This window comes from Bombyx mandarina, chromosome 28, assembly GCF_030267445.1.
Source record: "Bombyx mandarina strain Sakado chromosome 28, ASM3026744v2".
Taxonomy (NCBI): domain Eukaryota; kingdom Metazoa; phylum Arthropoda; class Insecta; order Lepidoptera; family Bombycidae; genus Bombyx; species Bombyx mandarina.
The window spans coordinates 3,190,664-3,204,131 of record NC_143233.1 but is presented as its reverse complement, the minus strand read 5'-3'; the positions used below and the strand labels follow the sequence as shown (position 1 = coordinate 3,204,131).

Sequence of the window (13,468 nt, the reverse complement as noted above, 5' to 3'; positions counted from 1 at the left end):
AGGGGATCCGTTACATTGCTTTTTTTCTTACCTATGCTGATAGCCTTGAGAGGCTATTTCAGCTTCGCCCTAACGTGTGTAGGTGAGCTCACGGGGCTCAAACCGGAGTCTTGCTAACACTGACCCTAGCAAGAGCAGTGCTTCGCAGAGTGTACCACCGGATCGGAAACGCGACCCCCTGAGAAGATCCGGCGGGAAACTCAGTGGGCTGTGTCTATGGGTTAATCACATTGCGAAGTGCCTTCAATGTATTGTTTCGAACAGATGATAGCCGGGATGCCAGAGCTACAGTGCAGCGAGACGAGTTCGCGTAATACCATACAGGAACTTTCGCGTTTGAGACTTGGAAGCCGCGAACAGACCGTCTAAAGTGTTATCGTGTCGGTATCGTAAACGAACTAGACTTACGCTTTTAGGAGGGTTAATTTGTTTTTTCTAGCCAACAAAGAATTGATTTCAAAAACAGTCTTTCAAGAGTAAATAAAGTCAATGTTACACGAATGTTAAAAAAAAGAAAACTAATAAAGTTTAAGTTTTTGTGGTTTAGTATTTTATTTGATTTTACATTTTCGTTTAAAAGATCGAAGTATTTATTCGTTATTGTTTTTGTTAGAAATCCTATTGTTAAATGTTATTTTAGGCAAGGAGTGTCATCTCTGTGTATTAAAGTGTTCACTGAAAGGGAACCAATTAAGGTGGCGCCACAGTCGCAAGTGGAAAGATATTAAGAACAGCGCCATAGATTATTAGAGTAGGATATTAAATTAAGAAGGAAAGAAATACTTCTTACGTAAATTACTATATCGGTTTCGGTTTGAAGGGTGAGGCAGCCGTTGTAACTATACTTGAGACCTTAGAACTTGTATCTCAAGGTGGGTGGCGCGTTTACGTTGTGGATGTCTATGGGTTCCAGTAACCACTAAACACCAGGTGGGCTGCGAGCACGTCCACCCATCTAAGCAATAAAATAAAAAAAGAAGTCTATAGTTCCTATAGAAGATGGTATTCCTTAGTTCTGTCCTCCATGGATACAAGTCTTAATATGTTGGTCGTGTAATATCTATGGCTCGGTTAGAGATGTGCCGCTTTTATTTTTTATGTAGTTAAGTTTTGTAAAAACTTTTTAGGAAGAAATATTGTGTTATTACGGAAATATTTAGGGACTTGTAAGGTCAGGTTGGTTATTGGGTACTTAAATATAACCAACAGGTTGAACTGCCTTTGTCCATGGAATCCTTTCTCAAAAGTAGAATAAATAAATGGGCTTATGTTTTCTAAAAGTGCAACACAGATCACGCATTTTATTAAAATGTTTTTTTATAATAGTGGTTCTGCTGGGAATGGTGCATCTTCATTTTTACTGATTTCGAGATTGAGGATTTTTTCGGGATACTATTTTTATTTGCCAACTTCAAAAAGGGGAAGATTCTTATGTTTTCAATTAAACTCCATATTGTTATGAACTATTAAAGTTTATTTAAAATTGCATTAATGTGATTGTATCTTTATGCTATTATAATAATAAATGTTACTTATTTATAATTGCTTTTCTCTACTTAGTCCTATAAACTAAAATGTTAATTGCAAAAATGCAGTTTTAAGTTCATTGATAATTCTTGATTTTCTTTATAAACACAGCCCTCCCAACACGATAATTACATCGTGTTACAGTCGTAATGAATAATAAATCTAACACAAGATTAGATCGAAAATAATATCAAAGTTTTGTCAATAATCAAACCATGAAGACAATCTTCGAAGCATACATGTTTCTGAGCAGACATTACAGACTACCTTTTGTTTGAAAATCAAACAGTTTCTGTGTATCAATAACAATAACATATATTTAAGATTGTATTAAATTTTGTTTTTTTTTTGGTACTTTATTAACATTTACAAGAAAAAACATGTTAATCCTGAAAAAAATGTCAATAACAGTAAAGTCGTTAATAGTTGGCTAAAAAAATTACGATAAAACATTAATTTCTACCCAAAAATAACTATAATGCTTGCTTTATTCACGTACATAAACTATCCCTGTGCCTATGCTTAATACCATTAAGTATTGGTTCAAACTAAGACTAGACAAGATGTGTTACCGGCTTTACATTTATTTCCCATTGACACATACACCATTATTCTTTATTAAAAACACAATTGTATATATTTAAATAAGACTCAAAATGTTTGACACAAAATTTAAGGTAACAAGTACAACAACTCAAGAGAGAAAAAGCAATAAAATAAAAATAAATTGTATATAACAAAAACCTTAAAAGCACGTGTATACTATTTTTACTATCATCATTATGATAACGATCTAAATTCGAATATACTATTAAGTAAAAAAAAGCCTGCACAAACACATACGTCCTTAATGATGCATTTTTGAGAAAAAAACTCATTTTACCCTTATCATATAGATACTATACATATATATAACGGCCGTCTCGTGTAGTGGTAAGTGACATGGTCACTACATACGGGGGTCGCGGGTTCGAATCCCGCCAAGGGAAGATATTTGTATGATAAATATAAATGTCTTTTCCAGGGTTATGGATGTATATTAAATTTATGTAGGTGTATAATAAAAATCTTACTTTTATTTCCGTTATCTGGTACCTGTAACACAAGTTCTTTACGAACTTATCACGGGACCAGTTAACGTGGAGTGATTGTTAGTAAATATATATAATAATTTATTATATTGTTTAACAGGTCAATAACCTCTCAGTTTAAAGCAAAATATTTTAACAAAATTTTGATTACTGTTATATGTAATCTTTATTTGTAATTGTTATCCTTAATTAATACTAATAAGTATAACTTATAATTGGTTCACTCTATAAATACATACTGAGCAATTCTTACACAAAACATGAACATGTCAAATGAATGTGTGTCATATGGCATTATGGGGTATTCGGATCCCTATAGGTAGTCCGGTAGAATTACAGATGACATTAGTTCCTTTTTGGGATATATTTGTTGATTTAATATATTACGTTTACTAGCTTTTAAGCTGTCATGAACTCGATCACAAAAATATATTAGATAATGTTTGGCACATATGTATTAAAATTTTATATGTCCAACGACATTAGTATTACAAATATTTGGCCAAATCCTTTTCCAGATCCAGTGGATTGACATGCGGCGCGTATCTCTCGACGGGCACGCCGTTTCTGTCGACTAAGAACTTACTAAAGTTCCACTTGATGAAATCACCAATTGTCCCGCTCTGTGCCTTCTTCAAAAACTTCCAAAGCGGATGCGCGTTGTCACCGTTCACATCCACTTTTTCGAACAGATCAAATTTAACGCCTCTGTCTTTTGTGAAGTCTAGAATGTCCTTAGCTGTACCTGGTTCTTGGCCGTTGAACTGGTTGCACGGGAAGGCCAGTATACGTAGACCTTTCTGGTGGTACTTTTCGTGTAGCTCGTTGAGTTGTTGATAGTTGGTGGTCGTAAGGCCGCACTGAGAAGCTACATTGACTATGAGGAGCACATTCCCTTTGTAATCTGACAGCTTGACGTCGCGTCCGTTTATTGATTTAACTGTGAATTCGTATACTGTTCTCGCGGTCTCGTGGAGAGGCGGCGTTTCGTTAGATTCTTGTCTGGAATTTCAAAAGTAAATATATTTCAGTTTAAAGTAAAAAAAAACTCAAAAGCTAAAGGAATCAGAAATGAATTGCTCCTTAGTAGTTTATAAACATTCTCCTTTTATTCTAATAAATAAATTTATTTTGCCAAAAATCATATAAACGAACGAACGAGTCCCGGATTACCTGATATTGTCCCAGTGTGTACAGAGTGTGCACACAACGAGGAAGCCGCCATCCGCCTTGAAATATGAGGTTTAAGCCTCATACGGACGTACGCCTGCTTCGTTATAAAAACAGGCAGTATGCTTGCAGAAATGAATAGACAGAGGCTTGGTTATGCTCCTTGCATTGCTAATGTACATGACCTGCCTGACTGATCGGTTAGTCGCGTCCAGCGCGATGCGATCCGTATACAACCGTTAGGAGGACCAACCCAGGTGACGTTTTACAAAACGTATAATCTATATATATAAAAATGAATTGCTGTTCGTTAGTCTCGCTAAAACTCGAGAAAGGCTGGATCGATTTGGCTAATTTTGGTGTTGAATTATTTGTGGAAGTCCAGAGGTTTAAATGGTAGATAAATATGAAAATGCTCGGAATTAAATAAAAATAACATATTTTTTTTGTTTGTTTTAAGTTTATTTTATACAAAAGTTTAGGTCTTTTATTTATCGATTGAGGCACTACGAAGTCTGCCGGGTCAGCTAGTTATTATTAAAAAAGACAATAATTTAAACACTCACTTTTCGAACTTCCAAAATTTTTGAAATTTAATCACAGCTTGTGTGATGTCTTTGGCCATCAGTTCAGGATATTCCATGGCAGCGAAGTGACCACCGTCCTCCACCACAGTGCTCTGCAAGTACTTCTTGTATTTGAAACTTAATGCTGTGTCCGGTTGGTACATCAGTTCATACTTGAATTTTATACCCCATGTCGGAACATTTGTTGGTATCCTAAAATTAAAATTATTACAATATTATTAATACAAACGCATGTTTTTCATTTAAACCAAACTATTGTGATGTAGTGACTTACTGAAGACATACAATGTAATCTTGATAAATAATGAATATTAACGAACTACAAAACATTATTAACAAATCTGTAACCGAAGTGTGAATAGTATATTAATATTCGACTTATGGATTTCAAATATTTAAGTTAAGAACATGTAACAATAATTTTGGGTAATGAGTTTTGCTGTAAGAAATTGATATTTAGGATAAAAGTTATCTTCATCAATCAATATTAAGGTAAGCAGGAAATTTCAATATACCAGAAATCAAACAATACTGGATGCAAAATAAGTCCTCTAATTGATTCAACCTGACTTTGTTTATTCATGGTGATCTTCAGAATCACTCAATCAATTGAAACACATAAATAGGCTTGGGCAAACATAAAATTTAATTAGAACTATTCTATTACAAGGGTCTGTGTGTTGTTTGTGCCTTGGATTTATGATGTAATGTTTTTTTGTTATTATATGAGTATTACTTTTATTTTTTGCTTAGGTGGGTGGACGATCTCACGGCCCGGTTAAGTGGTTACCGGGCCCATTAGACACTTACAAACTTAAGGTACTTAAGACCCAATCTGGTGTTAAGTCAATAACCCTAGAGACATGATTGCTTCCCTCAATTGCTTAACATTTGACATGTTAATATGTAAAGAGCATATCATATTACAGTATCCAGGTCATCACAAAATATAAAAAAATGGTGATTCCATATAAAAACGAATTTAAAAAGAAGTTTAAGAAAAGTACACTTACCTGTCGAAAATAAGAAAGTTTTGTTTTTCATTAAATGATTCAGCATACACCCTCATGCTGGTTGTGACAGTGTTAGTGGCCCAGTATATCATCAGATTGTCCAATAGCTGATTCAAAGAGAACTTCTTTAAGAGGTTTCCGTCACCGGCCTTCTTGTTATCAGGGTTTGTCCAAGTTGAAAACTTTTCTAGAATGTAAGCTGCTAGGCCTGCAGGCGAGTCTGATAGTCCCACACCTGTCATCAGATGATATGGAATATAGGATAGCTCTTCAGAAACAGATGAGTACTATATTTAAGAATTAGATACTTCACTGGTTGTAGGACCTCTTGTGAGTCCGCACAGGTAGGTGTCACCACCCTGCCTATTTCTGCAGTGAAGCAGTAATGCGTTTCGGTTTGAAGGGTGGGGCAGCCGTTGTAACTATACTGCGACCTTAGAACTTATATCTCAAGGTGGGTGGCGCATTTACGTTGTAGATGTCTATGGGCTCCAGTAACCACTTAACACCAGGTGGGCTGTGAGCTCGTCCACCCATCTAAGCAATAAAAAAAAAACTTCGAGAGTTTCGTAAATTAGAGTACAATACGACCGACGTAACTTGGCGAGTCCGAACTTCGCGCAGAAGGCTGCGCACAAACGTTTTTAGGAACCAAATGGTGGTATGAGCAACGTGCGCGGGGCGGAGGTCTAGGCTAGGGATTGACTCTATGTAAACACAATCGTCCCTTTATTCAATCAAATATCACAATCGATTTTTATCGGTTTGGAATTTATTGATTTTTGTTTATATGAGATAATGAATGAAAGAGATTTACAAACATATTGAATGTTGTCGTTAGTAAACGAGACTTCATCTTTAATAAAAAAAAAAACTAATAACACTTTATTTTCTTGGTTGAAAGACATGATTTAGTTGAATATCAGTTATTTATCAACAACTACTACAATAGGGACTGTTCGTGAATATTTTAAACCTCCTATAAAATGGAATATAAATATATATTTTTATATAAATTTTAATCAATTTGAAAAAAAATCGATTAAACAACATCCTCAAACACGCATATTGGACATCCCTTTTCTTGACATCGTATAAATTCGGTAATTCTCGGTATGCGGTAATGTGTCTCACTCACACGCTAGCATTAGTGTCGTGTTCGTGTCGCTATCTCTGTCTTGAGTACGGGCGGCTACAAAAGTTTTCATTGATTTGTTATTATTATACTGTTTTTGTTTAGTGCTCAGTTTTTTGTTTAGTTTTAAGATTGTTTGTGTTTAAATTTGTTTTAGTATTGAGTGTCCCTTGGCATTTATACTATTCGTTAACAAAGATGCCACCAAAGCATAATAGTGTTTTAAATCGACGGCCGACAAACATAATTTTTGATTTTTTTTTAAAAAGAAAAAGAAGAAGGCGTAAAAGATGTTGACAGTTTTATTTAGAGTTGCTAACGATCTGGTGTATCGCAACGCACAGTACAGCGGATCGCAACTGAAGGCAGTGTTGGGCTTACTTTCGAATTAATTTAATTACGTTATTTTTACCGCTTTCTGTCTTAATTTATTATTTTTTTATTACCTCTCTTTAATTTATTACGTTATTTTTATAGCTTTCTCTCTCATAGTGTTTTGATATTCATTTTATTTGTACTTGGTCCCTGTATATGGAAATTTTAATTCGTATTTTGATTTAAAAAAATGAATGCTAATAACACTTTTTTTTACAAGTGTACATGCGCGAAAGTTGACCTGCGGCTATATTCAGACTCGCCAAGTTACGTCGGTCGTACTGTACATTTTGTGAGATTATTAAATGTACTTACCGACAGTCTCGGGTTTTGTGGCTTGAATGTGCATGTACCCTGACTCCTCAATGAGTCTAGACCAGTGCTCGGATAGCGGGTACAGGCGGGGTTGCAATTCTTTCGTTTCAATTAGAGATGGAATCAAAGAGCCTGAAAGAATTTTAAGTTTGGTAATCCATATCAATAATCATCTAGGACAATGCATGTTATTCTAAGGAAGGTGATGTCGGGCAAGACGGTTTTTTTTTGTTTTTTTTTTATTGCCCTTGTAGGCAGACGAGCATACGGCCCACCTGATGGTGAGTGGTTACCGTCGCCCATGGACTTCAGCAATGTCAGGGGCAGAGCCAAGCCGCTTCCTACCGCGAAAGCAAAGATTTCAAAATTGTCAGCCAAAACATACAACAGGGGTATTCATTTTAAAAATCTTAAACTTTATTATTATCATGACGATCTGCAGATGTTGGGGGCAGACCGCGGGCCTAAGGAAATTTTTAGAGTCCTACCGCACTAAACAACTCCCCTACGCTCTTACACCCGACATCCGATCTCCGTCCGGAGTCAGAGCCCGGTCAGAGTAGGGGGGTTCCCGCGGTCAACACTACAACCAGACACGCGGCGCCACCCCGAGGACGCCCGACCGACGGGTCGTCGAGGCGATAGTCGACGACCAACGACGTCGGTCTCTGCGGTACGGTGGCCCTACCATGTCGCCGGGCGATGCCGCTGATGTTCTTGGACACTCAAGCGGACTTAATCGAGGTACTACCATTAGTAAACAAGCCAATTTATAAAAAAAAATTAACACATAACAACGATACAGTTAATAGTCGTTTTGCATTTGACACTGTTTCCATCTTTCAAGGTGATTCAGTAAGTATTTCAGCTTCATGTAGAACAATTTTTCGGCGTCAATATGAAAAGACTTAATAATATAATTAATCTCACCACAAGTTATATATAAGAGAGCAGCTCTATGAGATAGAAGCACCGGGAAATTTGTATGAAATCCTAATACGTTTTCAGGGAATGCAGTAGCAATGATGGAGCCAACAGTGTGCCCTAGGTCTCCACCTTGTATGTAATATTTATCATGACCAATCCTCTTCATGAGATTGTTGATGATCACCGCCATTTCAGCTGGACCCAAGCCTGGTCTCACCGAGGCCTGAAATTAGCAAGTAATGTGTTACAATTTTATATTCATTTCAATCATTATTTTTTTCTGATAAAAGGTCTGAATTAAGGCTGGTTACGGAGGGAGATTTTTGATCTTGAGTCTTACAGAGTGTTGTAGTGAAACACACCTTTTTACTGGTAATTAGTGGTCTTAATAACTACGTACATGAGTTCAGCTTTGATAACCTGTTGATTTTTATTGAAAATACTCAGTACGTATACTCAGTACGCAGGGTCTAGGAATACTTGTTTTTTACTTTTAGAAATATGAAAAATTTTCTCTCGTGTGGCTTTTGAATGTGTAACGTTAAAGGTGATGTTACTTATCAACCCTATCTCTAACTGCTATATGATTCTCGACATGTTTTCCTAAAATATTTTTTCCCAAAATGCGGTTTATATTTTGATTTTAAATGCTTTAACTTGTGCCCTTATAAATCACTGTATTGATTATTCTTTACCTGTGAGTAACCAAAACCCGGTAAGCTTGGCACAATGATTTCAAAAGCGATTTTTTGTTCTGGCTGTTCTGCTGTTAAATATGGGATGACATCATAGAATTCTCTGAATGAACCAGGCCATCCATGCAGCATGATTAGAGGAACCACCTGAAAGAAATTATTAAAGTTGCTTAACCACCCCCAGTGTCATGTCAAATTTCAAATAAATTGTGGCAAAATTTGGGGTGTTCACACAAGTGTAATTTCTCTTAAATTGAGTAGCTCTTTCAACTATTCTGTTTACGTGATTGAGGTCAAATTTAGTTATTCTTTGCCTCCACCTTATCCCACTAGGTGGGGCCGGCACTATGAATTTTTCCATTCCATTCTCTTCTATCAGCAGTCATCTCAATACTCACTTCTCTCTCTCTCTCTCTCTTTCTCATATCATCATTCACACACTCCATCCATGTCTTCTTCAGTCAATCTCTTACTCCTCTACCTTGCACTACCATTTCTATACATCTCCTAGTCACATGCATCTCCTCTCTACGTCAATACCACGCTAACCATCTGCTCTTTAATCTGTCAATCACCGGTGTTACTTTCACAATTCCTCTGAATATGCTTATTACTTGAGTTTAAATATAATTATTCATGAAAACATTTATTAACATTACTCACTGTTTACTCATGTGTTGTGATAACAGTACAAACTTGTTAGTTTTTGAAAGTTTTTGTTTATCTATCAATAGTATACTATTTGATAGTATTGGACAGTTTGTTTCCCAAATAAATAAATAAGAATATTAAAGAAGCTGAACATGAAATCAAATGTGTCAATTGTTTTAAAAAGAAAATATAGGGTCACATGCATTACAACCACTGCACTATTTAGGTATTTTGAACATTGTTCGAGCAATATTGATACTTTAACTTTATATATGAAGGTAATGTTCATGCCATATTGTCTATGAGATTTGTTTTCCAGAAAATAAAAATTTTACATGTCACAATTTAGATTATGGATGGCTGTTTAAATGTCACAAGATACCATTAAAAAAAAAGGTCTATGTAACATCTTATATTCACAATCTTACTTTTCAACCGCTGGGTTTCTTACCTCAAGACCAGCAATGTTCTTAGGTTTTATATGCATGAAATGTATGTCCAAACCCTGGATATTGGTTACAAAGTGATCATATTGGTTCAAAAACTGTTCCCTCTCTTTAAAGTTGTATTTGTTATGCCAATATTCCATTATTTGGTTTAAATATCTTGGGTTGAAGCCGTATGTGAATCCAACATTTTCTAAGGGTGACTGTAGGGGTCTTCGGTGGAGAAGTCGCTCGCGAAGATCGTTTATCATCACATCAGAAAATTCTATCGTTAGCGGTCTTATTGATTTATCGTGGTCCAAGTCCATAGGGTACGGGCCCCACCAATGTTCAGTGTCAAGTGCTGGCATATCAGGTGGTATGAAGAAAAAGCGATACAGATAATATGCGCTTAGCACTTGTATGACAGTGATGAGAATAAATGATTTGAATGACTGAAATTAAACAGAATTAATTAGGTTTTTATTTATTTGCAAAATCGTTTTGATTAGTTAACTAAATATTTGTATGGATATGGTTTATTTCTACCTAAGTTTTTTTTAAACTATTTCTATCATACCTATTAAACTAGATTACATTTAGAGATGGTGCAATTACTTCTTTTAAAATTTATTTATTTACTATTTTCAAATATTTTTATACAATTAGATTATTAAAAGGTAGTGGTAAGTATAAAGTGGTGTTCTGTATCTTAGTGGTATATTATACCTAGGCTAAAAATAATAATTCAAATTCAATTATTTTACGATGAATTAGAAAATTTAACAATCCAATTAATTTATAAATTTAGGTAAGCATTTAATTTTGTTGTCTTTAACAATTTATGTAACAATCCAATTTTAATTTTTAAATTTAAGTTGACATTTAATTTTATTGTCTTCAGTATAGAAATAGTGTTTTTAATGTTTTTAGCAGATATAACAAAGCAACTTAAGTAAAAATAAAATGACGAATTCAAGAAAGAAGAAAAAACTATACCTTAATAGAATTAGACTTTATTCAATTTAAGAATAATACTTTTTTTTTGTAAATTGAGCCATTAATACGGAATCACTTCATATAAATAAAATCGACCATAATACACAGACGCTCACCTTATTTTTTTCGTTGGAATTCATTTTCGCAACATTTATTAGTAAATCGGGATATAAAAAATAAGATATACTCTTTTCTACTTTACTTGGAAAATCAATTTAAAAATTTAGAACGGCGAGTTATCTCTAAGCATTGTCTATGGTCATATATTTTATGGTTTAAGGATGGATATGTCTGTGGCCTAGACCATAGATAGTAGTAGTAGTTTTATTTGTCCAACTGGAAAGGCAAAGGTGTCGTAATATACAGCATAATCTTTTATTTAATTATATTTTTTTGTGAATGCAGCCATCGATTTAGAATGAGACCGATGCCTCAATAACTGTTTTTTTTCTAAAGATTATCTTACCCCCCTTAATACTGTTACGCGCTGGGGCTTGGGATAAATAAATGTTCCACCAAAGTACAACTTAAAACTGTATTAATCACTTAGAACACACACAGAACACTTTAAAATTCTCAATCGCTTCATCCGCTCCGCTTCAGGTAATCCGTTCGCTGTTTCGCTTCGAGTATTTCCGATTAGTGACTGACTGCGTGCCATCTCTGCAATCCTTTTATAGCCGATACCACATCCCTAGAATTGTTGAGAACATTCCTCACAAGTCGAGTATTTTCGACGTGTTTCCGCTATCTGGCAATAGATGGCGTTGTACTTATCGAACGTTCTAGATCCTTCGATGTTCGTTCGGCTATTTGCCGATAGATGGCGTTACTCTTACCGGCGTAACAATACTTTAACCCTTTGAGCGCAAACTGTGGATGGATAGACTCTCTTTTAATGTGTATAAAGTGCAGGTGAATGAAGTTAGCCCCTGAAAAAAATTTTTTTTTCCTATTTTATACTTATTTTCTATTAATTCGTTTGTTCATCATTTGTTCATGATTGTTCACTGTTAATAATTGTTTGTTCTGCATTTATTTATTTTAAAAAAATATTTAAAAATATACCTACAAGTTAGCCCCTCTAATGCAATTTTTAATATTTTTTCATCCTTAATGACTCGTAAATATTTATTTTCGATTGTTCTTATATAAAACACGTTTGTTCTCTTTCGAAATTACTCGTTTTTTGTTTAATTTACTATTTTTATTAGTTGAATAAATGTATGCAAAATATGTGTACTGCGCATGCGTCAACTATAATGCCTAAACTTTCTACGCGGTTGTAATCGTGAAAAAAAAACCAAATATAAATCCTGAAGGAGCAATTAATTGGTATACAGTTTAATTTAAAAAATTAAAAAATAAATAAATGAAATAATGTGCATTGGCGTTAAGTTAGACCAAATACATTTTTTCCATCCTCCTACTTATCGTTATGAAGGTATAAAAAAGATAGGGAGTTCACATAGGTAATATAAACAAATAAGTAAATATGTTCATTATTTATCTTTCAAGAGATAATATAGGTATACAATATAATAACTTTTTTACACAGTCGAAATTATATTCCTAACATTAGTAAAATAACATTTTAATACGATAGGTAAGAGGATGGAAAAAATGTATTTGGTCTAACTTAACGCCAATGCACATTATTTCATTTATTTATTTTTTAATTAAACTGTATACCAATTAATTGCTCCTTCAGAATTTATATTTGGTTTTTTTTTCACGATTAAAACCGCGTAGAAAGTTTAGGCATTATAGTTGACGCATGCGCAGTACACATATTTTGCATACATTTTTCAACTAATAAAAATAGTAAATTAAACAAAAAACGAGTAATTTCGAAAGAGAACAAACGTGTTTTATATAAGAACAATCGAAAATAAATATTTACGAGTCATTAAGGATGAAAAAATATTAAAAATTGCATTAGAGGGGCTAACTTGTAGGTATATTTTTAAATATTTTTTTAAAATAAATAAATGCAGAACAAACAATTATTAACAGTGAACAATCATGAACAAATGATGAACAAACGAATTAATAGAAAATAAGTATAAAATAGGAAAAAAAAAATTTTTTGAGGGGCTAACTTCATTCACCTATAAAGTGCGGAACGTCAGAATACCGACTATTGTCCAGTTTGATTATCGGCTTGTATGTAGGTACGTGTCTTAGTGCGCGCATGTATAACGTTCTTAATTAGTTAAAAACATTTCTAATAACCATTTAAAATTGTTTTGCTGTGAATTTAGCATTGATTTTAAATATTTTTCAAGTGAAGGTTTTTTTTTAATTTTCAGCAGCATCTGCAAAATTGTGAAAATCAGCCCAGCACTAAAAGGATTAATTAAAGATATATTGCTCGGTTGGTGTAGATTTACCTTGGAAGCTTGCGGATTCTGAGGTCGAAACCTATAAAAATTAAGGCTTTCTATAATTGTATTCTCTCTCTCTTTTTAGTATTGATGGCTGAAAGGCATAGCCTATCTGAAGGTGAGTTGTTGGTATCGTCCATGGACATCAACAATGTGGGACAAAGCTGAGCT

The 13,468-nt window shown here is 34.3% G+C and overlaps 1 protein-coding gene across 1 annotated transcript; it reads right to left on the bottom strand.

Annotated features, from left to right (window-relative positions):
* Positions 1-1,453: 1,453 nt before the first annotated feature.
* On the bottom strand, positions 1,454-11,186 carry Jheh-lp3 (juvenile hormone epoxide hydrolase-like protein 3). Its single transcript, XM_028174888.2, has 8 exons — positions 11,027-11,186; positions 9,938-10,366; positions 8,836-8,982; positions 8,144-8,363; positions 7,214-7,345; positions 5,389-5,623; positions 4,355-4,567; positions 1,454-3,620 (listed from the first exon to the last, which is right to left on the bottom strand). Exons 1-8 carry the CDS (start codon positions 11,048-11,050, stop codon positions 3,107-3,109), a joined length of 1,914 nt encoding a protein of 637 aa, XP_028030689.2. The 5' UTR covers positions 11,051-11,186; the 3' UTR covers positions 1,454-3,106.
* Between the last annotated feature and the right edge of the window lie 2,282 nt (positions 11,187-13,468).

Coding starts and splice junctions, on each gene's coding strand:
- Jheh-lp3 (XM_028174888.2), bottom strand. CDS start 11,050: ATGAATTCCAACGAAAAAAATAAG. Junction 8,983..9,937: donor AGAACATTGCTGGTCTTGAG/GTAAGAAACCCA, acceptor AATTTCTTTCAG/GTGGTTCCTCTAATCATGCT. Junction 7,346..8,143: donor TCTCTTATATATAACTTGTG/GTGAGATTAATT, acceptor AAATTCTTTCAG/GCTCTTTGATTCCATCTCTA.